This window comes from Chiroxiphia lanceolata, chromosome 1 (genome assembly GCF_009829145.1).
Source record: "Chiroxiphia lanceolata isolate bChiLan1 chromosome 1, bChiLan1.pri, whole genome shotgun sequence".
NCBI lineage: Eukaryota > Metazoa > Chordata > Aves > Passeriformes > Pipridae > Chiroxiphia > Chiroxiphia lanceolata.
This window is the reverse complement of record NC_045637.1, coordinates 156,237,454-156,261,621: the sequence shown is the minus strand read 5'-3', so window position 1 is coordinate 156,261,621 and position 24,168 is coordinate 156,237,454. Positions and strand designations below refer to the sequence as shown.

General features: G+C 51.8%; 3 protein-coding genes across 4 annotated transcripts; 2 read left to right on the top strand and 1 right to left on the bottom strand.

The window, feature by feature from the left end:
• Positions 1 to 1,100: 1,100 nt before the first annotated feature.
• CHPF2 (chondroitin polymerizing factor 2) lies at positions 1,101 to 6,208 on the bottom strand. Its single transcript, XM_032705137.1, has 4 exons — positions 5,837 to 6,208; positions 3,444 to 4,008; positions 2,850 to 3,032; positions 1,101 to 2,585 (listed from the first exon to the last, which is right to left on the bottom strand). The coding sequence occupies exons 1-4, from the start codon at positions 6,106 to 6,108 to the stop codon at positions 1,323 to 1,325; spliced, it is 2,283 nt and encodes a 760-aa protein (XP_032561028.1). The 5' UTR covers positions 6,109 to 6,208; the 3' UTR covers positions 1,101 to 1,322.
• Positions 6,209 to 6,543: 335 nt separating this feature from the next.
• Positions 6,544 to 17,293, top strand: LOC116789874 (ATP-binding cassette sub-family F member 2). The gene is made up of 15 exons (XM_032694135.1): positions 6,544 to 6,623; positions 6,847 to 7,014; positions 9,525 to 9,737; positions 10,665 to 10,847; positions 11,161 to 11,332; positions 11,487 to 11,582; positions 12,678 to 12,780; positions 12,863 to 12,958; positions 13,064 to 13,183; positions 13,736 to 13,825; positions 14,055 to 14,165; positions 14,427 to 14,489; positions 14,951 to 15,079; positions 15,869 to 16,072; positions 16,688 to 17,293. Exons 2-15 carry the CDS (start codon positions 6,861 to 6,863, stop codon positions 16,823 to 16,825), a joined length of 1,872 nt encoding a protein of 623 aa, XP_032550026.1. The 5' UTR covers positions 6,544 to 6,623; positions 6,847 to 6,860; the 3' UTR covers positions 16,826 to 17,293.
• Positions 17,294 to 19,925: 2,632 nt separating this feature from the next.
• On the top strand, positions 19,926 to 22,294 carry LOC116789885 (late histone H2B.L4). Of its 2 annotated transcripts, XM_032694157.1 has the most exons (4): positions 19,926 to 20,217; positions 20,897 to 20,986; positions 21,096 to 21,221; positions 21,923 to 22,294. In XM_032694157.1, exons 3-4 carry the CDS (start codon positions 21,102 to 21,104, stop codon positions 22,157 to 22,159), a joined length of 357 nt encoding a protein of 118 aa, XP_032550048.1. In that variant the 5' UTR covers positions 19,926 to 20,217; positions 20,897 to 20,986; positions 21,096 to 21,101; the 3' UTR covers positions 22,160 to 22,294. The 2 variants fall into 2 exon arrangements, with proteins under 2 accessions (XP_032550048.1, XP_032550037.1); XM_032694146.1 differs by having other exon boundaries at positions 20,897 to 21,221.
• Positions 22,295 to 24,168: the final 1,874 nt, after the last annotated feature.

Genomic DNA, 24,168 nt, shown 5'->3' with positions numbered 1-24,168 from the left:
TTTTGAAGCTTTTCTAATTTTTCAGCATCTCTTTTGATGCCAACACCAGAGCTCCACCTCGTGCTCCTCATGAGATAAGTATAGCAAATACAACCTCTCTCCTTCAGCAGCACCCCTGCAGCCATTAAGGGAGTCAGTCACACTTGCTGGCTCATCACACAAACTCACAAGTTCACACTGAGGCTTTGATTTCTGGGATATTCCCTGGAAAGATGATGCTGGAAAGCTGAAAAAGTAAAAAGATTAGTGGGGTCCTGATGGATACCAGGTTAAACATAAGCCAGCAGTGTTCCCTCCAAGCAAAGGTGGGGACAGCATCCTGGGCTGCAGCAGGGGGGCTGTGGCCAGCAGGTAAAGGGCAATGAGCTATCTCCTCAGCACAGGTGAGACACACCTGGAGTCCTGTGTCCAGTCTGGGCTCCCCCGTACAAGACAGACATGGACATACTGGAGCGAGTCCAGCAAAGGAATGTGGAGATGTTAAGTAATGGGAGTGTCAGTCCTAACAGTGAGACTGCAAGAACTGGGATGGTTTCACCTGGACAACAGGCTCAGCACAGTCTCATCCATGTGTGTCTCAGTGATGGGAGAATGTAAGGAAGACACAAACAGCTTCTGCTCAGTGGTCTCTGGTGACATTGCAAGAGGCAACAGGCATAAACTGAAATGCAAGAAATTTCATTTAAACATGAGAAAGAACTTTTCAGCTGTAAAAGTTAACTACACACAGGGGCATACTGCCAGGAGGGATTGTGGAGTCTCCATCCCCAAGACATTTAAACTGGAACAGCTCTGAAGCTCTGGAAGAGTCAAACACAGCAAAGTGAAAGTGGTTGAACAGCTTTGCCCAGCTGAATTGGACAAGTTGTGTTTATGCCTCTTGAAAAAGTGAATGCATAAACACACAAACACATAGGAGGGTGCAACAACAGCCCTGAGAGTACCAAGTCAGGGTAACTTTGCCCCAGTATGTAGCTCACGCTCGCTCTCTCGATGCACCGCTCAGCAGAATTGCACAGCTTTAAGTAAGGTCAGCTCTACAGCTTGTCTCACTTCCCTCATCCCAGAGGCTGCAAAGTTTACAAGTGACCACATTAGTCTGCCTGGAAAGAAAATTAAATTTATTAAAAAACCCCAAAACAAACAAACCAAACCCCCTCCACAGAAACAGCCTCTCTCCATAGCCCATGTGCTTCAGAGTGGGGCCCAGAAAGTCTTCCTCTTCCCTTGACCTCACATGCCCTTCACCCATGGCAAGGCTGGGAAGGGGATGGAAAGTGCCAAGTGTTAAGGTGCTAAGAAGCTCTTGATGTTTCCATCTCTCAAGTGCTGTTGGCCTGTTCCTGCTCAAAGAGGGCCATGGCCAAATGTGAGCGGGACGCGAGTCCTTCCAAGTTGCTGAGCACACAGCGGTGGTACAGCTCCTCACTGAGCCGGGGGTTGCAGCTCCTCAGGGTGTACTTCTGCACCAGCCCCGGCTCCACAGCCCTGAACAGGTGCAGACCAGAATAGTGGAGGAAGACATCAAATACCTCCATGCCCTCCAGCACCTCATCTCGGTCCAGGATATCGGCTGCGAGCTTGGTACGGGCTGTCATATAGTCAGAATTATAAAAGCAGGCCTCAGCAAAGGAATGTCTGTCAAAATGCCCATCCCTCAGGAAGTCAGTGCTGGAGGAAGCTGTCTGCTCACCACGGTACACCAGTGCGGGGTTGAACTCCTGGAAATGCACAGGAAAAAAGACCTGCCAGTTGCTGATGGTATTCATGCGGCAGCGGTTCAGGAACTCCATGTTGATTTCTGTCCAGACACTGGCCAAGAAGAACAGTGTATCCACAGGGTGCTTCTTTGAGACTATATCCATGAGCTTCACTTGTGATGGCACCTCTGTTTTAACACTAATCCACGGGATTTTAACTTCTGAATAGCGTTTCTCCAGCTCTCCTACCATGGCTTTGACTCCAGCAAAAACATCCACCTGACCGACTCTCTGGGCATCGTAGGGATGGTAGACAAAAAGCAAAGTCAGCAAGGCATTATCATGCGTGTCCAGTGTGTTCATAGCAAACATATCCAGGAAGTTTGCCACATAATCCAGGTCCTGCACTGTCAAGGGAAGCACCAGCTGCACCCGCGTGGCCTCCGTCACATATGGCATGGGAATAATTTCCACCTTACTTAAGGGTCGCACCAAGCTCACTCGCTTGGCCAGAACGTGACTGTGGCCCTTCTGGGTGACAGCCTCCAGCAGCAGGTCCAGTGTGTACTCCATGCCCCGCGTGGGGTCAAAGCGCCGGTAGCCGTTGAGCAGCTGCCGCTTGCTGAAGCGGAGCAGGGGCTGGTACCGACGGTTCAGCTGCTCCAGCGCCGACTCAATGATCTCACCAACATCTGCTTTGCTGGCTCCAGAGAGCTCACACTTTGGGGAGCCGTCAGGACAGGAGAAGAGGTGCTGCTCAGTGAAGTAGTCCCAGTTGATCACCTCAAAGCGGGACTTCGGAAGGAACGGGGCGTTTATTCCCACAGGCCAGGTCACGCCTGCCTCGCCTGCAGGGGTCAGTGCTGTCAAGTTCCTGATCTGCATCTGTGCAAACAGAGAGCACAAACTGAGCCCCACCACGTTCTCAAAGGGGTCCAGGCCAGCTCCCCTCCAGGCCCACCACACCACCTACAAATGTCACACCAGCAGTTTCAGGTGTCAAAAGTGCTGTTTGTGAGACACAGGGCTGCAGCCTGTGTCTGGCTGACAGTCATCCACAAATGGAAGCAACAATCTTCCTCTACTGCACTAAAATAGAAGGAAATCTGTTTGGTCAAGGACTTTTTGCAGGTATTTCTCACCACATACCTGGAGGTCCTGTATCTCCCGGTAGGCTCTGTCCAGCTGGATCCTGCTGAACTGCTTGTGCAGCCGGTACATCAGGGTCATGTCGGAAACAGGGTGGACTGCAAGAGCTGCTTGGAACTCCTCTTCTTCCTCCTTCTCTGGCTCAGTATTCTTGGCCAGTTCATAGGTGTGATAATGCTGGCCCTGAAGCAGACAAAAGCCAGAAAGACTGGAATGGAATCTGAGTTCACAGAGCAGCTTTCCCTCACCCCAGACATGCACCTGCCCCTCTTTCCATACAGACTGCGATAAAAAGGTATGAGTCGTCCCTCCCACCCTAACCTCCATTTTCTTCTTGGTACCAACATGCCCTTTATCCTACCTCCAAAAACCTGTGGATCAGACCCTGGTAGTAGGCCAAAAATTAAGTCACGTGTGTGCTATCTCAACATCACAGCTGTGATTCTGGGCCCCTCCCCGACGCTGCTATAGCACACAGCCCCTTCCTCCTCTGCAGCTCACAGAAAAGCCACTTTGCTACAGAGCAGGGACCAAGTAAGAGCATGGGCTCTGTCAGGCTCAGCTAACACAAAACCTTGAGCTGGGAGGTAGTACCTGGAGCTGGGAAACGCAAGTGATGCCAAGGAAATCAATGATGCAACGGCCCAGCCACTCATCTGGCCGCACACTGAGTATCTCATTGCGACAGCTGTCCAGGTGTGGGTGGAGCTTCAGCAGCAGGCTACGAGAGAGCAGGTAGCCAAAGCCCCCATGACAGTAGCGGGCCTGCTCATCCCCCCCGATGAACTCCTCCGCTCGCCCCAGGTACACATCCTGGTTAATGCTCAGGTGCGTCACCAGAGCCTTGATCTGCTCAGCCTGGGCATAGGTGTCATCTTGCATGATGTAGAACCAGTCATAGTCAGAACCAAAATGCTGATGGATATAGTTCATGGTCTCGTACATGAGCCAAATGGGCCGCTCGTCTCCATGGGCCACCAGCACCATTCCATGGGGCACCTTGGCACTGCGCAGCCCCGTGAAGTACAGCAGGCGTGGGAAGTGGTGGGCCACCGTCTTGTTCACTGCCACTGCCAACGTGTTAATGGTGGCCTTGGAGGTCAGCACAGCCACAAACAGTCTCTCATGGAATCCCAATTCTGTCTGGATATAGCGAGTTCTGTAAAGGAAGGACATACCTATAAGACAAAGAGCTGGAGAAGAAAGATCAAGAATTATGGTAACTTGGGATAAATCCTTATTTGCTGGAGTCAACCCATGGTGAAACAGTCAAGCCTAGATGCAAAGCTTTAAGAGAAAACTCATTAGTGAAAATCCCATTTTGTGAAAACGCTTGCTTCCTTCAAGGTAGCTACAATCTCACATCATTTATGTGAGCTAGAAAACCATGCCAGTGTAATTAAAATTAAAATACCACAGAGCTAACCACTAGCAGCTTAGGAGGTTTGCTCAATTAAACCACAGGAAGGACTGTTAAGGAGTCCCTAGTGCTGGGGGCTGGGGTGTGCCAGGGTGCACCAGCTGCACGTGGGGCCCCGAGTGGCAGGAAATCACTGGAGCCCCAGGCCATGAGCCAGCAACAGTCTCTGGCCTTGGCCTAACAAAGGGTCCAAAGCCCTCCAGGACCCGGTGAACAATGAGAAGACCCCAGACCAAAGATCACCATTGGACCAAAAGGCACGTGAGAACGCACGTGAAGAGCATGTAAAGAGATTGTGAGGGTACAAGAGCCCAGGGGTCCCTTTGCTCAGGGTCCCTCTGCAGAGGCACCAGCCTGAGCTGTTCTGATGTTGCTGCACCACAAATAAAATACCTAAAGGAATCAAAGAAACTCTGCTACAGGAAGCCTGGGGTCAAGGGAACTTGTCTGACAGTGTGACTGTGGTTTGTGGAAGGAGCCGAGGGGGTACCTGTTGGGTCACCAGAGCCACCACTGCGAAGGGACCCCGGTCCCAGCAGTGACAGTCTGGGTGGTGCCAGTGTGACCCCCAGAGTGGCCCTGGACGGTGAGGCAGGAAAGTTTCGTACAATACTTTATTGTAGTGTATTACATTACCTCAATAGATTATTGTTAATTGCTCAAAACTTCCTTAATGAATAGACTGCTTAGAAAAGTTTTGAAGAATAATTTAATGTGTTCTATTAGACACAGGTAACAAAAGAATCATAGAATTCCAGACCGTTTCGGGTTGGAAGGGACCTCAAAGCTCATCCAGTCCCACCCCCTGCCACAGACAGAGACACCTTCCACTAGCCCAAGTTGCTCCAAGCCCTGCCCAACCTGGCCTGGAACATTTCCAGGGATGGGGCAGCCACAGCTCCTCTGGGCAACCTGTGCCAGGGTCTCCCCACCCTCACAGGGAAGAATTCCTTCCCAATATCCCATCTACCCCTGCCCTCTATCAGTTTGAAGCCATTGCCCTTTTTCCTGTCCCTCCAGGCCCTTGTAAATAGTCACTCTCCATTTTTCCTGCAGGTTTCCTTTAGGTCCTGGAAGGCCACAGTGAGGTCACCCCACCCTCTCTTCTCCATCTGATAATCCCAATTCTCTCAGTCTTTCCTTATAACAGAGGTGCTCCATCCCTCTGACCATCTTAGTGCCTCCTCTGGACTTGCACCAACAGCTCCATGTCCTTCCTGTGCTGGACCCCAGGGCTGGAGGCAGCTCTGCAGGTGGGGTCTCACCTGAGGGGGCAGAGGGGTAGAATCCCTCCCGTATTGAAAAGAAATATTCTCAATCTTCTCGGGCACTTTTGTTGCCTTTTTTCCCCCCTCAGGTTAATTTCCTAAACAAGTGTCTTCCACTCCTTTAAGGTGACAATCTTGGCCATCGCCTTGTTACATCACGTTGTTCCTACACAAGGTAATTCAAACAGCAAATTCCACCTTGAACCTGTTCACTCACGCCGAGATTTAGAACCCTAAATACCACCCACACGTGACTATTTTCCCTGAAGGAAAGCCGGGCCAAAAAGCACAGAGCTTACCTGAGCACTTTTTTGTAAGGCTTGTTGGGGTCTCTGTAGTACGGCACAATGCGGGGCCTGAAGTCCTCGTGGCCCGGGCCCGGCCCCCCCTCCGCTGCGTCGGGCGGAGCCCCGTGGGCGGGCGGCGCGGGTCGGCCCGGTGCCAGGCATCGCTCCTCGGCCGCGCCGTGGCTCCAGGAAGCACGCAGGAGGCTCAGGCTGCAGCCGAGGGACAGCCCGAGCAGGAGCGGCAGCGCGGGCCGCAGCGCGCCCAGCACCGCGCCCAAGCGCATCGCGGCGGCTACGGCCGGACCGAGCTCCCGGAGGACATGGCGGGCGGGGCTCTCTCACCCGCAGGCCGGCGGCAGCGCCGGGGGCAGCCCGGGGCTCCGGGCCGAGGGCGCGGGAGACGGCAGCGGGTCCGTCCCGTCCGCGCTGCGCCGCTGCCACCTCACCCGCCGCATCGCCCCTCGCCCTTCCGCTTCCGCTCCGCTCTCGATGGTACCGGGCGGCCGCTCCGCCCCCCCGTCTCTATGGTACCGCAGGGGCGGGGCCGGGCCGGCTCGGGGCACGCCGGGGGGCGCGGCGGCCGCCCAGGGACGCGCGCCGCCCGGCGCCGGTGACGCTCGGCTCTGCGATTGGCCGGTGCGCCGGGGGGAGCCGGGTGACACTCGGCGCTGCGATTGGCCGGCGCGCCGGGGGGGCCGGTGACACTCGGCGCTGCTATTGGCCGGCGCGCCGGGGGGGCGGGGCGCGCGCACGCGGTCGCGGCGGGGCTGTTGCGACAGAAGGAAAGCGCGAGAGGCCGGTGCGCGCGGGCCCGGGGGGCGCGGGGCGGGAGCGGCCGGGCCGGGCAGCGCGGGCAGCCCAGCGGGCGGGCGGGCGGGCGGACGGGAGCTCTCGACAGGACCGAGCGGCGCAGCGTGCTACGGGCCGGGGCCGCCGGCTCGCGGGGCCACCGGGGCGGGGAACGGGGGCGGGGCGACCCGGGGCGGCGCGGCCTAACGGCGCCTGTCTCCCCTCCGCCGCAGCCCCCCCCCGCGCCATGCCCTCCGACCTGGCCAAGAAGAAGGCGGCCAAGAAGAAGGAGGCGGCCAAGGCCCGGCAGCGGCCGCGCCGGGCCCCGGAGGAGAACGGCGATGCCGGGACGGAGCCGCAGGAGGTCCGGCCCCCGGAGGCCAACGGGACGGCGCTGCCAGGTGAGGGGGCGGCCAGTGTCTGCCCTGGGTGTCCCGTGGTGGAGGGCCCGGCTGGGGCTCGGCCGTGCCCCGGCTGGGTGAGCCGGGACATTGATTCTCTTCGGATGAAACACCTCGGGCACGGGCTGCGCCGAGCCGGCGGCTGCGGCAGCTGCCGTCTGGGCCACTCTGCCCCGGGGCAGCAGGACCCCCCGGGGGCTCCACATGGGCCGTGTGTGTGAAGGATGCCCGTGGCCCTCGCTCGAGGCACGGCAGCGTAAAGATGGAAAGGACTGATGATGTCTCCCCCCTCAGACAGACACTGTCCCGATCTTTTGCTACTTAATGCCCAGACCTTTTTGGATTTTTTTTTTTGTTTTTCGTTTTGTTTTGTTTGGGGTTTTCTTTCTTGCTGCAGGGACCAGTGCAGCACTTGAATTCTTTCTGTTCTTACTGCTATTGCTCTCACTCTCTCCTCACCTGTTTCTCTGGGACGTACCTGGTTTGCAGAGTCTGAGAGCCTGTCTCTAAAAGAGACTTTGTGCCTGTTAAAGAGAGAAACTTTGTCAGAGGGCGCTGTCGACCCTGAAGGACATAGGTAACGCTTACCGAGGGACAACTTGCTTTCGCAGCCACGGGGCACTCTCCCCGTGCGGGGCTCTCGCTCGCCCCCCCCCCCCCCCCCCCCCTCTCCCTCTCTCTCTCATCTCCTCCCTCCTCTCTCTCTCTCTCTCCTCTCTCCCTCCCTCCTCTCTCTCTCTCTCTCTCTCTCTCTCTCCCTCCCTCTCCCTCTCCCTCTCCCTCTCCCTCTCCCTCTCCCTCTCCCTCTCCCTCTCCCCGCCCCGTGTGAGGCTCTCTCTGTCTCTCCCTCCCCTTGCGGGGCTCTCTCTCTTTCTGTCTGTCTGTCTCTCTTTCCCTCTCTGTCTGTCCGTCTGTCTCTCATTCGCATATCGCCTCCCTATTGGTGCAGCCCGGGGCGGGCGGGGCGGTGGGAGCGGCGGGGCCTGTGCCGGGATCCGGCGGGAATCTGGGGAAGGCTCTTCCCCCCCGAGGGGGTCACAGTCACAGAATATGCCGAGTTGGAAGGGATCCACAAGGACCATCGAGTGCAACTTCTAGCCCTGCACAGGAACAGCCCCAACAATCCCACCATGTGCCCCAGAGTATCATTGAAACACTCGTGGAGCTCTGGCAGCCGTGGTGCTGTGCCCACTGCCCTGGGGAGCCTGTTCAGTGCCCCACCACCCTCTGGGGAAAGAACCTTTTCTCATATCCAACCTATACCAGGCTCTGGAACAGCCCCCTAGGGCAGTGGTCATGGCCCCAAGCCTGGCAGAGCTCAAGGAATGTTTGGACAGTGCTCTTGGGCCATTGTTTGGGTATCCTCTGCCAGGCCAGGAGCTGGACTGGGTGATACTTGGGGGTCCCTTCCAGCTCAGGAGATCCTGTGATTCCATATGGGTCGATACTGGCATATTTCTTATTGGGAGTTCTGCATGAGCTGTTTACACATCGGGGGAAAACGCCCTTGCTCCTCTTTGCTTCCTGCTCTGTGGCACTGTCCAGAGGGGTCCCGTGTGACTACCAGTGACATTTTGTGCTCCTTGGCTGAGGCACATTTGCTGTGGTGTTCGCGGTGATTTGGCTGAGTGGGTGATTTTGCCAGGAGCACTAGATGCTCGCAGCCAGGCTGTTGTTCAGCTCTCTGCTCTGAGCAGCAGCAGCGCTGCCGAGATCCCCAGTGCCGTTTGCTGCTTCCAAGGGCAGCATCTCACCGAGCAGTGAAGTTGGGCTGCAACAGAAGGTCAGCATGACAGGAAAGAGAGTAGTGAGGCCCTGGCACAGGCTGCACAGAGAAGCTCTGGCTGCCCCATCCCTGGAAGTGTTCCAGGCCAGGTTGGTTGGGGCTTGGAGCAACCTGGGCTTGTGGAAAGTGTCCCTGCCCATGGCAGGGGGTTTGGAATTAGATGCTCTTTAAGATCCAGCCCAAACCATTCTAGAATTCTGTGATTGTATGATTTGCTGTTACTATAGGAGGAAAGGAAGAGGGAGACATGCAGATGGACATAGTAGCTTCTCCGAAAATGAGTAGGGCCTGTTCCAATGCTGCTGCTTTTCTCTAACCTTTCCCTTCATTCATTTTCTAGCCAATTTTTTTTTGGCTAACCCTTTCCTTAAGCTTGCAAGCAGTACTCTGTAAGGTATTTTCCTATCCTAGTACTTCCTGCAGGAGGGGTTAGTCTCATGACACTCAGATAACTGGCTCGCTCTTCTGGCTGCTGACTTAATTCTGATGGTCCTATTTCATTTATATGGTATTTAGATATTTAGCAGGTGGAAGTTCCTGTTAGACTATGTATATCCATCTGCTAAGATGAAAAGCTGAGTGTCATTGCATCTGAGCGTCCTCAACTCTTCCATAGAAATGGGGGCTGGGAGTTGTTTTTGTACCCCTGGGCCTTTCTGTAGAGGGGCTTATGGCTTCCCTTGTACTTGTAAATCAGTAACGCTTCTGATCTTTCTGCGTATAGAGGTGGATGCTCTTACAAAGGAGCTGGAGGACTTTGAATTAAAGAAAGCTGCTGCCCGAGCTGTGACAGGAGTGCTGGCCTCCCACCCCAACAGCACTGATGTGCACATCATTAACCTCTCCCTGACCTTCCATGGCCAGGAGCTGCTGAGTGACACCAAACTGGAGCTGAACTCTGGGAGACGCTATGGCCTGATCGGGCTCAATGGCATTGGTAAGCTGTGGGGATATGATGTGGCTCCCTGGAGCTCAGTGAGGGTGTTGTGCTGCTGAGGAGCTGGGCAGGTGCAGGTGGGAGATGCTGGAAACTGGAAAGAGGGCTGTTGGACAGACATGGCTGGGCCATGGCAGTTCCTGTTCTCCCATGTCTCTCCCCAGAGAGGGGAATTGCTAGGATTGCTGACAGAAGTCTGAGAGTGCATTCTGGCTTTGGACTGTGCATTTGAACTTGTTTCGGTGGAGAGTTGGGTGAGATGTCTGGGATCTGTAAATCTGTCTGATTCCTGTTTACATGATTTGCTTAGTAGTGCCAGTAAACCAAATAGTGATGGTATTGGTCAAAAAATGTGCACATTATGGAGGAGTAAAGAGTGTGTGGTTTGGCCTGACTGGGAAAACAACTGTACAGTGCCTGGAGAAGGTGACACTACATTGAGAGATGCAGAATATGGGTGTGATTGGAGAAGTGCTAGTAAGAGTGACCAGCTGCTTTAACCTTCAGGAAAACACTGGTGTTCTCCAGTGATGAGTACTTTACTTCCCTCTATGTTAGAAGTCTTTGGAATATGGGGCCCTGGTAACAGCCATTAGACCTGGTTAGACAGCAGGAAGTACAACAGAGATAAAGTTCTCTAAATCTGAGCAAGGGCTGAAGTGAAGCGGTTTCCAAAAAGCTTCTTCGTGTCTCAGTCCTGTCCTTGGGGCGGTGAGCCTTAGCTGTGAGGGCAGCTTGTCACAGTGAGACAGTGGGCTCTGCTGTGTCGCCAAGTCTTCTGGCCTTTTGGGCAAGAAATTGCTCAGGATTTTCTGGGCTTGAAAAGGGAGGGAATCAATGGGATCTGAGTGCATTTCTTCTGTTTCACTGTGACATTGGATCTCACTGAATCCAACAATTAATTGTGGAGTGGTTATCTGCACACAGGGAAATCCATGCTTTTATCAGCTATTGGGAAGCGAGAAGTGCCCATCCCAGAGCACATTGACATCTATCACCTGACGCGAGAGATGCCCCCCAGTGACAAGACCCCTCTGCAGTGTGTGATGGAGGTGGATACAGAGAGGGCCATGCTGGAGCGAGAGGCAGAACGTCTGGCTCATGAAGACGGTAAAGCTTCTCCGAATCCCCGGGGACATTTCCTCCATTTCCTTCCCCACCAAAGAAAATTTGGGTTCCTTGGCGGAGTTTTCACATGTTGTGGTACCTCTTTCCCCCAGCTGCCACATGGCAGTGACACTAATGGAATGACAATTCTTTGGATGAATTATTCCATGCAGCTTCTTAAGAAGTGTCTCAGGCTTGGGAATGGAGGGTGCTGAATAGAAGTAGGGCAGAGGGCTTGTGAGCTTTCCTAGCTGTGCAGAGGTGCAGCTGAGAGCCCTTTACTGGCAGAGGTGCTGACAGGCAGGCTCTCTTTCAGCGGAATGTGAGAAACTCTTGGAGTTATATGAACGTTTGGAGGAGCTGGATGCTGATAAGGCAGAAGCACGGGCCTCACGTATCCTTCACGGCTTGGGGTTCACGCCAGCCATGCAGAGGAAAAAGCTGAAGGACTTCAGTGGTGGCTGGCGAATGAGGGTGGCGCTTGCCAGGTGAGTGCTATAGTGCCTGCTGCCTCCTGGGAGAATGCCCGCCTGCTCCTGACTCTGAAGAGCCATGGACACAGTTTTGAGAACTCAGAGCAGAGCTAAGAGACTTTGGGTTACCTGCACTCACCCTACGCCGTCATCTCCCCTGTCCTTGCAGAGCCCTCTTCATTCGGCCTTTCATGCTGCTGCTCGATGAGCCTACAAACCACCTTGACCTGGATGCCTGTGTGTGGTTGGAGGAAGAGCTGAAAACGTAAGCACAGAGGAGTTTGCTGCTTCTGTGGGTTGCGCTTTTCTGCTGGAACATCTTGTCAGCATGTGAGCAAGTGCTGCAGGAGTAACTGTCTATGGTTCTTGTGGGTACATAACTGTGTTGTGGTAGCAGTGACATCTTCTGCTTGCTGCTGTGTGGGATTCTTGATGCAAGAGTAACAAATTCAAGACAAGGCCCCGTCTCCCTGTCACTGAAGAAATGAGAAATGCTGGGTTGTACTCCCAAGTTAGAGGCTTCCTGGAAAGCCAGGAGGAGGCCTTGGCAGCCTGTGTACAAGCACTGTGTGCTGTACCAGTAGCATGAGCTTTCTAGACCTGGCTCCCAGCTCATCTCCCTGCCCACCGTTTCTCTGTTTTAGCAGAACTGTAGTATCTGAGTGTGCTGGTTCCATCTATTGTGTTGGTGACTGGTTTTCATAAACAAAGGTAAAATGTGAGGGTGTAACGCAAAAAGCTTAGGAATAGTTATGAAACTCAGGTTATCTGGGGTGTACATTAAAACACTGTATTGTGAGAGGGGCTTTGCCTTTGCAGAGGTTTTTCCATCGGCTTTGTCAGTTAAATCTTTTGCATCCTTCCTTTAAAAGTCAGATGTTTTAGGGAAGTAGTTTGAACTTCTTTTTGGGAGGCTTTGACCCATCGTTGTACGGAATTGGAGTGGAGCCAGGCACAAGGTGCCTAACAGATGGGAGTCTGTACGAAGGGGAAAGTGAGCAGTGAAGGTTGAAACTTCTTGGAAGTGTGATGCTAATGAAGTCAGCTACATCAGTAGCATGAGTCACCTGCCACATGGGCAGCCAGCCCTGGGCTTCTTGTGACAACAGATGAAGACTGGTCCAGTGGTGCAGGGTGTTTTACCACAGTGAAAGGTGTTGGCAGGATTTACTCACAGCACCTGGTTTTAGCTGCTTTCCTGCCAGTTTCCTAGAGCATCTCCCAGGCTGTGGCCTTTTTGTTCTTAATCTGATTGAAGGCAAGAGAAATCTGGTACATGTGAAGCCTTTGTCACCATCAAGGCCAACAAACAGGAATTCTTTTCCTAGCTTAGTCTCTAACTACTTACATGGTGCCGCAGGTTCAAGCGGATCCTTGTGCTGATATCCCACTCCCAGGACTTCCTGAATGGCGTCTGCACCAACATCATCCACATGCACAACCGCAAACTCAAGTACTACACAGTGAGTAAATGGTGCCCCGTGCCACCAGCAGAAACAGGAGCTGTTCTCTGGGCACATCTGATATCCCATGGTCTATTTCCAGGGAAATTATGATCAGTATGTAAAGACTCGTTTGGAACTAGAAGAAAATCAAATGAAGCGATTCCACTGGGAGCAAGATCAGATCGCCCATATGAAGGTACCTGCCTGGCTGCATAAGCACCTTCCTACCCATGCAGGTGGGCATCCCTGCCCCTTCTCAACCTTGTCTCTGTGGCTTTTGGCTGACTTTGCTTTCTTGCAGAATTACATTGCACGATTTGGCCATGGCAGTGCAAAGCTGGCCAGGCAAGCTCAGAGCAAGGAGAAGACTCTTCAAAAGATGATGGCTTCTGGCTTGACAGAGAGAGTTGTGAATGATAAGGTAGGATCAGACATGGGATTGCATCTAGGGATCAGTGTTGGAAACCTGGGCTACGGAAGTAGAATGATCTTTAGCAGACAGAAGGAATGGCTGACAAAGCTGGGAGCAAGAACAAGATACCCTTCCTGATGCCAAGGATCCCTGTACTCAGCATGGAATAATGCTGAACAGTGGGAAGAGGAGGAGGAATTTTTAGGGGAGGAAAGTGGAATTGTCATACCATTGAGGCTATTTTGCAGATACAGAAATCAGAAATGGGTGCCAAAGGCTCATAGGAGATGGGGGAGGATTCTCAGAGCAACTCCTACTTGTTTGAAGAGTACAAGCCCACATTTGCTTCAAGGGGGAAGAAATAGGGACTTGTTAGGCAGCAGATGAGCTTGCAAGCAGCTCATCAGAATATATATGTAAGTTGATAGAGGGGCTTATAAAAAGTTGCAGTCTGGTGCCTTGGTCTGCAGCTGATGTTGGTAGTGAGGGATGGTTGTACCAGAATGTCCGGGCTGTCTCGTGCTCCGGGGTGTCTCACAGGTGGATGTTCTATGTTAACAGACTTTGTCATTCTACTTCCCACCCTGTGGGAAAATCCCCCCTCCTGTCATCATGGTGCAGAATGTCAGCTTCAGATACAGCAAGGATGGGGTGAGTATGGGGAGTGTGCATACACAGATCTCTTGTGCTTCTGCTTGGTTTGGGAGTGGGAGGCATTTGGCTGAGCTTCCTGATCAGGCTACAGCATATGACTAGTGGAGCAAACTCCTTGGCAGTGTTGATGCTGGGTCTGCTGAGGACAGAGCATTACAGGTGCAGCAGAGAGGTCTGGGGAGTAGTGAAAAGGCATAATATGTGGCATGATTTTTGTGGTTTTCAGCCGTGGATCTATAATAACTTGGAGTTTGGGATTGACCTGGATACCCGTGTAGCTCTCGTTGGACCCAATGGAGCTGGAAAGTCAACACTGCTGAAACTGCTCACAGGAGAGGTTTGCTTCCTACATTGTCTACCCTGCTCTGGACCTTTATTCTTGGGATAGTCTTCAACAAAGCTGCACTTATTTGCCAGAACACCCCAGTCTCAGGCCTTGGAAATCCTGAGGTCTCGTTGCAGTATAGGGCTTTTTCTCTCAGATTATGTGTTCAGGCTACCTCCCCTGTGCCAGAGTGGAGATGGCTGGATTCTGTATTTCTGACATACAGCAAGAGGAGAGATTTCCTGCTGAAATGATTTTATCTTCCCTTTCTAGCTGCTGCCCACAGATGGGATGATTCGCAAGCACTCACATGTGAAGATCGGTAGATACCACCAGGTACTCCCTGCAGCAGCCCCCAGGGACAGGGAATGTAGAGGAAAAAGCTGTCAGGAATGAGGAAACTTGCCCCTCTAGTTCTGCTTCTAAGGCCCCTCCCACTGCTGCCCTTCTGTACCCAGAGAAGGGGGAAGGAACTGTCCATGGAATGGGCTCCAGCTCATGTCCTTACCCTGCTGACTGTGGTCCTTCCCATTCAGCCTCCCACCTGCTAATGGCAGAGCTGGTTGCCTTGTGTTTGGTGGTGGACAAACCTGCTATTCTGAAACAGCACTCCTGCTCCTGAAATGGAAACTGTTTCATAATAGTTCAGCACAGGGCCTATCCTGTGGGTAGGATTATTGGCTCTTGTGTTCTGCCGCTCATCTGGTACCGGAGGGTTGTGGGATGTAAGGGGAGATGTGCTTTGGGCCATGAAGTGGGTGCCCTGCACAGCCTGAAGCTGACTTCTTCTCTGGCAGCACTTGCAAGAGCAGTTGGACTTAGACCTCTCACCCCTGGAGTACATGCTGAAATGCTACCCAGAGATCAAGGAGAAGGAGGAGATGAGGAAAATCATTGGCAGATATGGTCTGACAGGGAAGCAGCAGGTAAGTGTGAGCTGTTGAGCTTTGCTTTTTGCTCATTAGGGGAGTAGAGCTGTTGTGTTTTCTGTTCCTCCACTGATGTCTGACAGTGTGATACAGTATGCAGCATGGCTCACCATAGCATCAAAATCCAGTCCTTTGAAATTGGAGAAAAAAATGGCTCACAGCAAGATGTGGCTTGGAACGGGTGACCCCCTCAGAATCTGGGTGAAAAGAAGACAAGTTGTGGTGTAGTGCTAGACCTGAGCACACTTTAATTGTAACTTGAACTAGTTTGCTTATCTCTCATTTCTGAGATGAATACCAGCCAGAAGTGTTAGAAGATCTCAGCTGGGTGTGAGGTCCCCTTGGTTCAGACAAGAGGCTCACCAGTGGTACTAGTAAGTCCGAGCATGACGTGCTCCTGTACATCATACGTCACGTGTGTGACAGGAGGTGTCAATGTCACTGCAGTTTAGCGTTGATTTTTGCATTGTTTTTGCCATTTATCACTGCAGAAGTTGAGAGTAGTTTGATGGTTATATCAGTGAACACCAGTCAGACCCCAGTCAACTGTCCTTGCACATCTTTGGCACAAGCTGGGTCTTGCTGGGGAGACTCATTCTTCAGAAGCCCCTGGAATTCCCTTGTTCCATGGGTGGGAGAAGCTCAGCGTAGGTATAAGGCTGACTGAACATTTGTCCTCTTATGTCATGGAGCTGCTGGGATCCCAGGGTGAGACCCAAGTGTTCTGGGTCAGGGTGGCAGGCTGTGAGGTGCCTGCAGAGCCTGAGCTGTGTCTGTGTTGGGCAGGTGAGCCCCATCAGGAACCTCTCGGATGGGCAGAAGTGCCGTGTGTGCTTCGCCTGGCTGGCCTGGCAGAACCCCCACATGCTCTTCCTGGACGAGCCCACCAACCACCTGGACATAGAAACCATAGATGCTCTGGCAGATGCTATCAATGAGTTTGAAGGAGGAATGATGCTTGTCAGCCATGACTTCAGACTCATCCAGCAGGTAACGAAAGTCATGAATTTTGTCAGAGCACCTTTTTAGCACTTCGAGTAATTAAAACAAGATGTTTTCAACTCACTGGCTTTTACATATCCCAAAAAGATGGGTGAGTGAAAAAAAATCACTGCACACAATTCCTTTACTGTGTTCATGTTAAACAATTATTGAGATAGCCCAGAAAAATATTAGGAACTTGAAATATAGAAAAAAACCTAACACAAATGTCAAATACTGATTTGTCAGCTATAGCTTTGGCTGCAACTTCAGGTATAATTTTTGTTTTTCAGTGTGTTATATCCAAGTAGTTCAGGTCAAGAACTACTTTTGTTTCAATTCCCAGTTTAGCAAGAAGGGCTTTTCTTCTTAGTGCATGAACAAAATCAGAAATGTAGAGAGGTCCAGGATTTTCAGTTATAAAATCTTATATAAATTATGCAGAAAAAAACAAGGAAGATGTTTCTCTGCAGATGCTTTGTTTGGTAGTTGAAATGTGAGAGTTACTGAACTTTTCTTGCCAGACTTCAGAGAATAGTTTTTAGTTAACTTTATCATTCTGATAAGATTATAAAATGCTGTACTGCAAACCTCTCCTCCTCCTCCTCGTGTGCTTCCTCTCAGGTCGCGCAGGAGATCTGGGTCTGTGAGAAGCAGACAATCACCAAGTGGCAAGGGGACATCCTTGCCTACAAGGAGCATCTCAAGTCAAAGCTGGTGGATGAGGACCCACAGCTCACCAAACGGACCCACAACGTGTGAGCTGAGGAGCCCCTGGCCCCGGTGCTCTGTGGGGCCGGCGGTGGCCACGAGTCACCCGCCCGCCGGCAGGAGCAGGACTGCTGCTCTCGCTGGCTTTGTTCTAGGATTGCTGCAATACTGCTTTCCCTCGACTTGCCTTGCACCTCTGTGTCTGGACAGAGCTCTTCTCTCCCAGTCTGGCTACATTTGGGCAACCGTTTCCATATTAAGATGATGTCCCATCCGAGCCGGGCCCTGGAATCTGATGGCCCAGGGTCACGGCAGCGGCCGTCAGGGTGTCTGAGCTGCAGTGTAACACAGGTGGAGACCCCAGCCCAGCTTCTCCTGCCTCTTCCTTCCCAATTTCTGCTTCAGTTTAGATACTTCACTTCAAACTCCTCTGGCCTTGGTTTGTTTTTAACTATTATTTAACAGTGTAATTAACAGATCTGCCTGAGAATCCGTCAGTCAATAAAGAGGGAAGAACAATCTTGTCTTGTTTTGTGAGCTGTGGTAGTTGGGGCTTGCAGTGGCTGAGCTTTGAGTGAGGATCAACCCTTCCTGCTGAAGGTTCAGTTCCTCAGTACAGCCAAAGCTGTGGCAGAACTTGAGGGTTACGTGAAGTGGTGAGTACTGAGCTCTGCAGGCACTAAGCAGTGAGCAGGACCCTCACACCTGGGACACCTCTGCTCAGCCAGAGCCAACGCTGGGTTTCCAGCAGGTGACAGAAGGGGGAACAAGCCACAGATGCTTCTGTTGTAGATGGTGGCAGACACAAATTGAAAAGGTTGTGGATATCAAAGTCAGAAACACAATGTAGATCTATGGAACACCAGCATGTGTCCTCTGCAACACATTGGCTCAGGTGTGGCTTTTTCCTTCTCCCTGAATTGTCTAATAATGAGACTTAGTAATGTAGGATTTCTGGACTATGAGTTATTTTGTCCTTGCAAGTTTCTTGCGGACTAACCAACTAAACTTATTTTGTTTGCAATAACAGATTTTTGAAAAAGTTGGTGTTTAAACCTCACCCTGTGCCACAGAAGCTTGAATAAAACAAATTTTTAATTTATTATTAAAGCAATTAAAAGGTACTAAAGGGAAAGGTAGCAAATCAAACCAAATAGATTCTTTTGATCATGAGTTATCATGACACATGAGAATGGTTGCACTGGTCATGTGAAGGGTTCATGTAGCCCAGCAGCCCCTCCAGGACCACATGCTGCCATGGGAGAGGAAGGACAGAACAAAAGTGGGAGCTGTGCTCCCTTGCAGTGCTTCCTCCAGTGCCAGCTGACTGACTTTGACTTTTTGGATAGAGTATTTCCTTGGTTTTCTTTCCTAAAGGGCCTATCAAAGTTGTGACTGCTGCTGTGGAAGCACTGTGTGTCAGTCATAGGACAAATGTCACAACAGGAGCTGCTTCCAGTAGATAAAGCAGAACCTTCAGGTTTTTCACTGTTTTTAGCAACGATCTGAGAGAACAAAAAAGTAGTTTCTGATAAAATAATGCAGATAAATTATTGTATAGTATATATTATTATATAGTATAAATGCTTCCAACTTAGTTCTGCAGAAAAGTCTAGATAGCAGTGAAAAGTCACTTGGATGAATATCTCACAGCGGAGTACTCAAAAGTTGTGAGGTGGAGTAAAAGCAACCCATAGGGAAGCGATTACTCAAAAAGCTAATGGGTCACAAGAGTTAAACAAGAATAGATTAATGCTTGTCTGTTTGTTCTGCTCTCTAGGTTGTAGGAAGTGTTGGTGAGTTGGAAAGGATTGCAAAGTAGCTCTGAAAATGGTGAGGTCAGGGAGTCCTGTCTGAGGCTACAGCTGTTCATCCTGCTCTTCCTTACTCCTACCAAAGACTTGGCAACAAATCACTGCATTTCAGATCTGAGTGGCAATAATAAATGCAGGATACAATCTTAAACTGAGTTCTTTGAGAATGTTAAATCCTGAGGAGGGCCTGGGGACACTGGGATGACAGCCAGCATGACAGGCAGTAGTTGGAGCATTCAAGAGGAGAGCTGTGTTACCTGTCTGCTGCTGCCAAGAGAGAGGAACTTCTTGGGTCCAGAGATGTCTCTGATTTATAAACAAGGACCACAGGTACATGTTCAAAGCAAAAGCAGCTGTAGCTGCACTAGAGGTCTCAGTAAGCCAAGACTTGTAAAATGGAATCTATACACATACTTTATGAGCCTTGATTTAACCTTCATTTGTTCTGTGGTGACACGTCGTTGGACTGCACTGAAGCAGCTCCCAGCAGATGTCGTGGAGCATTGATCTGAGGCAGCCACAAGCTGGGGCAGTGGCACTTAGAGCTGTTTCAGCTGGGACTTTTCTAGTCTTTTACAAAAGCAAAATTATAGATAAATTACAGGAATTGCTCCTTAGTTGCTAGGATGGTCTTTGAAAGAAGTGGCCTAGAGCCTGCACATTTACTCTTGCCTGTGATCTAAAACTGAGGTTGGCTCTAACACAGCCACAGCCAGAAGTGACAGGTGCAGGGTTATGGGATTCCTTTGTCTATGTGCTGCAAGTAGATCCATACACCACCAAAAACAGCACGAGGAGGAGCCAAGCCCAGCACACAGCAGCACGGACAGCCTCTAGCACATGCAGTCCAGGGAAGCAGATGGTGATTCCCCAAACCTGGGAGTTCAAATCTGACTCGACTGCTCAGTGGATGAGCCTCCACCCTTGCTGTGTAAAGTCTCCCTGTGCCTAATGCCAAGTGATCAGTTGCTGCTCCTCCGCCAAAGGGCTTCCTTCTAACTAAACATTTTGTCGGAAAAACCAGCTGTGTGCGTATCACTGCCAGTGCCAGCCATGGCAGCAGCTGGGAAGGGATACAACAGCCCCCAGCTCCTTCATCACAAGAGAGCCCATGTACTATGACCTGAGACCAGGGTCACACAGCTCCCCTTGCAGTGACAAGTCTTCCCCAACACCTGTTCACAGCTCTGTGAATCGGGGGGCAGTGGAATGTCCCTCAGAGTGGGGACCCTGTGTTGTTCCTTGTCAACACACGGCCTCTTACAAAGCACAAGTGGTGATGTCACCTGCTCCTTAGTCCCAGTATGAGTCCCTCCCATTCCCAGAGTATTCCACTGCCCTGTATCTTCAAGCCCATTCTTCTTTACAAAGAGCTGCCATGACCGTTCAGCCTGTCCTGCCTGATCACTAATGTTTCAGTTCCTGGGAGCAAGAAGCCCTTCCGTGACACTGAACAACCTGCCCCGCCCTGTCACAGTGACGGTTATTTGCACTCACGGAGAGTGATCAGGTGCCTCCCCATGAGGACAGGCCAGAGTACAACAGTTCAGTGAAACACTGTGGGCTGCACAAGCAGAAGCAGAGTCACTGGCTGATGAGTGGGTCTCCCAGGCTCACTCCTCGGAAGAGGTGATTTGCTCAAATGTGCCAGTATGGCATGTGCCCCTAAGCAGGAGACTGTGCATGGCAGCACAGAGACCCCGGCGTGTCCCCCTCCTAGCCGAGCATACTGGCACGATCCTTCTATGAGGTTGCTGTTGTGACGCCTGCTGAAGCGTTTCCGTTTCCCTCCAAAGGACAGAAAACTCTGTTTTGTTCACTTCTCTACTCTGTTGCTGCACGTTTTCCTGGTTTAGCCTAATTCCTGTGTCATATTTACTCTTGCTGGTGTGATCGCTGGTTTACAAGACAGATCAAATCCATACGTGGGGTGTCAGCCCTCCCCTGTCTCCCTCCTGGCATTCCAGGCCCTGTTCGGTGCAGCAGGTGGAGTCCCAAGAGCAGGTAGCTGAGATAGCAGGGGAATCTGGCTGGTGGGGAGTTTACAATGCAGTGACATTCCCTCCCATTACTGAATTCCTGCTAAGGGCGGTACTTGTTCCATAGCACAGATGTGGTTCCACCCATTTGACTCTGGAGTACCTTGAATACTCTAGTTCACACCCTTGCACCAAAGGAGGATCTCTTCTTTCACCAAACCCCTGGTGGACCTGGGAATGGCTTTTCTCTGGCAATTTTTCCCCTGTGAATCTGATGCTACTGCTCTTGCCTCCCTCTTTGCCCAAGTTACCCTCAAACTTTTTCTCAGATCTGAAAGTTTAATTTGAATCTGTCACTTCCAAGCTCCTCTCAGGCCAGCTACCCTTCATTTAGTGCCCAGAGAAATCATCAGCCACAGGTGTGTACTGCTCCTGCTCCCTGGGGGGGGCTGCACCTGAGGCAGGTTAGGGTCTGCAGCCTGTGCTATATAGTCAGCCCCATGGCACCTGCTGGTTGCTCTGTTGGAGGCTGAGATGAGCTCAGAACCTAGGAAGAAGCGTGATCATGTTTCCATCTCTGGGGACAGAATATCTAAGAGGACACCTAAGAGAAAGGAAACCTTTTCAGTCTATATTTACAAAGTACTGAAGCAGGTGAGTAAATGTTTCTTTTCTGCTAGAAACTGCTTTATCCGTGAAGTTACTTCTACCCATTGCATGTTAACACTATAAGAGGAAGGAAGGAAAGAAATCTGCTTTTTAGTGAGATGAAAAAAAAGGTGAGTGGGTACAGGAGAGCCCCAGTTGAGGCTCAGAAGCTGGGGGGGGGAACAGATTCTGGGGGTGGGAGACAATAGATGGATCTGGAGCAGAAAGAGTTTCCTAGAGAGAGCAAGCGCTGCTGTATGGCTCTGCCTGAAGAAGTAATTGAATAGAAGAGGGCAGGAACAGCTCCTGCTGGGCTTGGGAGTAGGTGTTAAAATCTCTGGTGAGATGAGAAAAAGAAATTTTGGAATTGGCCATGCACTGTCTAGGCCACAGTCATCAGCATGAGCCTGTAGCAGGTTCTGGAAACTGGGGTGTTTTCATCCCTCGGAGTCCTGTTTTCCACAGGGATTGTGGGGGGGCTCCCATTGTGCAATCCCAAAGCTGCTGTGGCATTATGGGAGCTTCTCTTCAGTCTAATGCAAGTGGCCCATGACTTGAGACCCTCAGGGTGGCAGCTGTGGGTCCCTTTGGTGTTAGAGTGCCCTGTCCAGGATGGGAAGCGGGGCCCTGCTTTTCTGGGGTGGCTGGGTCCCTGCTCCCCCCAGGGTGACGGGTGTGTGAGACAGCGTTCGGTTACCACCCGGCAGGTGCACCCAGACCTCACCATCTCCTCCAAGGCCATGAGCATCATGAACTCCTTTATCAACGACATGTTCGAGCGCTTGGCCTCGGAGGCCTCACACCTGGCCCAGTACAGCCACCGCTCCACCATCACCAGCCGCGAGGTGCAGACGGCGGCCCGGCTCCTGCTGCCCGGCGAGCTGGCCAAGCACGCTGTCTCCGAGGGCACCAAGGCTGTCACCAAATACACCAGCAGCAAGTGACCACCCGGCCCCAGGGAAACCAGCCCGGGCCCCGCTTCTTGTGGAGTCTTGCGGGAGCTGGTATTCAGTCTTACTCAACTGAGAAAGCAAAGCCTCCTGTTGGCTGCCTGCAAATAAAAAAAGCATAGAGATACACATTGTGTCTTTAATTTTGGTGTTGCAAAGTGTGAGGCCGTTTGAACTGTGGTGGTGGGGGTTGTTTGGTAGGGCTGGAAGAAGAGCTGCTGTTCGACAACAACCACACACAAGTAGGAGCAGAGACCACGGGGCATGCCTGAGGAGAGCTAGGGTTGTTCTGGGAAGCAGAGTGAGCTCTCCACAGTTCTCCAAACTCTTTATCCTGGTTTTTAGATTCCTGACTGCTAAAAGTTTCTGTTGTCTTTGACTTTCCTGTGGTTCTTCAAGTGCTTCCTTACTTGGTGGGTGTCTTTGCCCAGGTTGTCAGTTGGTACTGGTCAGAGCAGAAGCTGAACCCCTCTGGGTAAGTAGAGTGTAGTTAGCAGTGGTAAGGGGGTTTCTCATGTTTATAAGCTGTTTTCAAAGGTAAAGGGATTTTTTCTGATGGGTTTTTCCTTGGGTTTTTGTTTTGGTTTTGTTTGTTGTTGTTTGGTTTTCTGTTGTTTGTGTTTTTTCCTCCTGGTGAAGGCTTTCTCCCTTTTGGGTAGGGGAGACAAACAAAGTCAAATGAGCTGGACCGACAGGAGAAACAAACAGTATCTTCTTTCTAGGACTTGTAGCCTTTCCCTCCACTTGCTTTGAAGAGAACTTTGTCTTACAGGGCTCTAAACTGGGCTAGGGCTGAGTGTCCTGTGTTCTGTCTTGGATTATCGTGTTAATAACTGGCCCTGGCTGCCTTTTCTCGTATTCCCAGGGAATATGGGAATGATCCAGGGCCCTGCAGGCAGCATGAGCAGGTTCTCTGTCCACACGGAGCTTGGGAAGTCCTCAGGGTGAAGTGTTGTGTCCAGAGTGATGGTGCAGGCAATGACCTCCAGAGCTGTGGTGGGGCAGCCTGGCTGCCCCATGAGTACAGCACCTTCTTGGGGTGTGCAGGGCTGTCCTGAGTTCCTGCACAGAGGTGCTGCCTCACTGTCTGCACTGGAAAGGAAAGGCGTGGGGCATATTCTGGGTGGAGTTGTGGTGGAGGTCATAGAGTAGACTGGGTTGGAAGAGACCCTAAAGTCCATCCAGTTCCACTCCCATGCCTTAGGCAGGGTCACCTTCCACTGTGCCTGTCCAACCTGGTCTTGAACACTTGGGGCATCTGTAACTTCTCTGGGCAGCCTGTTCCAGTGCCTCTTCCCACCTTCACATTGGACTGGATGTCTGGCTCTAACATCTTCTGTTCACAGCCAACACCAGGGTAGGAGTAACCAGGAGGAACCAGAGCTGTGTTTAGTCCAAAGTGACAGTATGTGGGGCAATCCTGGATTTCACAAACTTGTGAGGTGATGCTGAGTCTCATGAGATATGGACCTGTGATGGGTACTGATCTGCCTGGCTTGGCAGTGTGGGCCAGACAAGATGTCCATGATGCTCCTCAGGAGAGTATAGGAGGCAACAGGGTTGGGGCTGGGCATCATCCTCTCAGACCTAGCCCTGCTGCTGTGGACTGTGGCTGGCTGGGGGAGGGAGGGAAGGGGCTGCACGGGGTGCTCTGTTTTCTTTTGGCTGTAGGACAGCGTTGAAGAGTGCTCCCTTCACCCTGCCAGGCCTGTAAACTGGATCTGAGCACAGGAGTGGAGCAGCACTTTGCCCAACAAGACTGTACTACTTCTCCTTCCTGTGAGCCTTGTGGTGGCTGTGCTGTGGGGACAGGCTGTGTGGCTGGTGCTGGTGGCGGAGCTGCTGCATCGGGGCTGCCCCTGGGCTGGGTTTTTGGGGTCGCTCAGCCGGATGCAGCGATCGGAGACAGGTCTGGCAGAGCTCAGCCTGAGAGTGGGACGCTGAGCAAGCTCCACTTGCATCTAACAGGTGAGCAGCCCATCTCCTTGCCCAGTCTATTGCTT

Coding starts and splice junctions, on each gene's coding strand:
- CHPF2 (XM_032705137.1), bottom strand. CDS start 6,108: ATGCGCTTGGGCGCGGTGCTGGGCGCGCTGCGGCCCGCGCTGCCGCTC. Junction 4,009..5,836: donor CCTTACAAAAAAGTGCTCAG/GTAAGCTCTGTG, acceptor CTTCCTTTACAG/AACTCGCTATATCCAGACAG. Junction 2,586..2,849: donor GGGAGATACAGGACCTCCAG/GTATGTGGTGAG, acceptor CTGTTTGCACAG/ATGCAGATCAGGAACTTGAC.
- LOC116789874 (XM_032694135.1), top strand. CDS start 6,861: ATGCCCTCCGACCTGGCCAAGAAGAAGGCGGCCAAGAAGAAGGAGGCG. Junction 7,015..9,524: donor CAACGGGACGGCGCTGCCAG/GTGAGGGGGCGG, acceptor TTCTGCGTATAG/AGGTGGATGCTCTTACAAAG. Junction 14,490..14,950: donor AGATCGGTAGATACCACCAG/GTACTCCCTGCA, acceptor CTTCTCTGGCAG/CACTTGCAAGAGCAGTTGGA.
- LOC116789885 (XM_032694157.1), top strand. CDS start 21,102: ATGAGCTCAGAACCTAGGAAGAAGCGTGATCATGTTTCCATCTCTGGG. Junction 21,222..21,922: donor TTTACAAAGTACTGAAGCAG/GTGAGTAAATGT, acceptor ACCACCCGGCAG/GTGCACCCAGACCTCACCAT.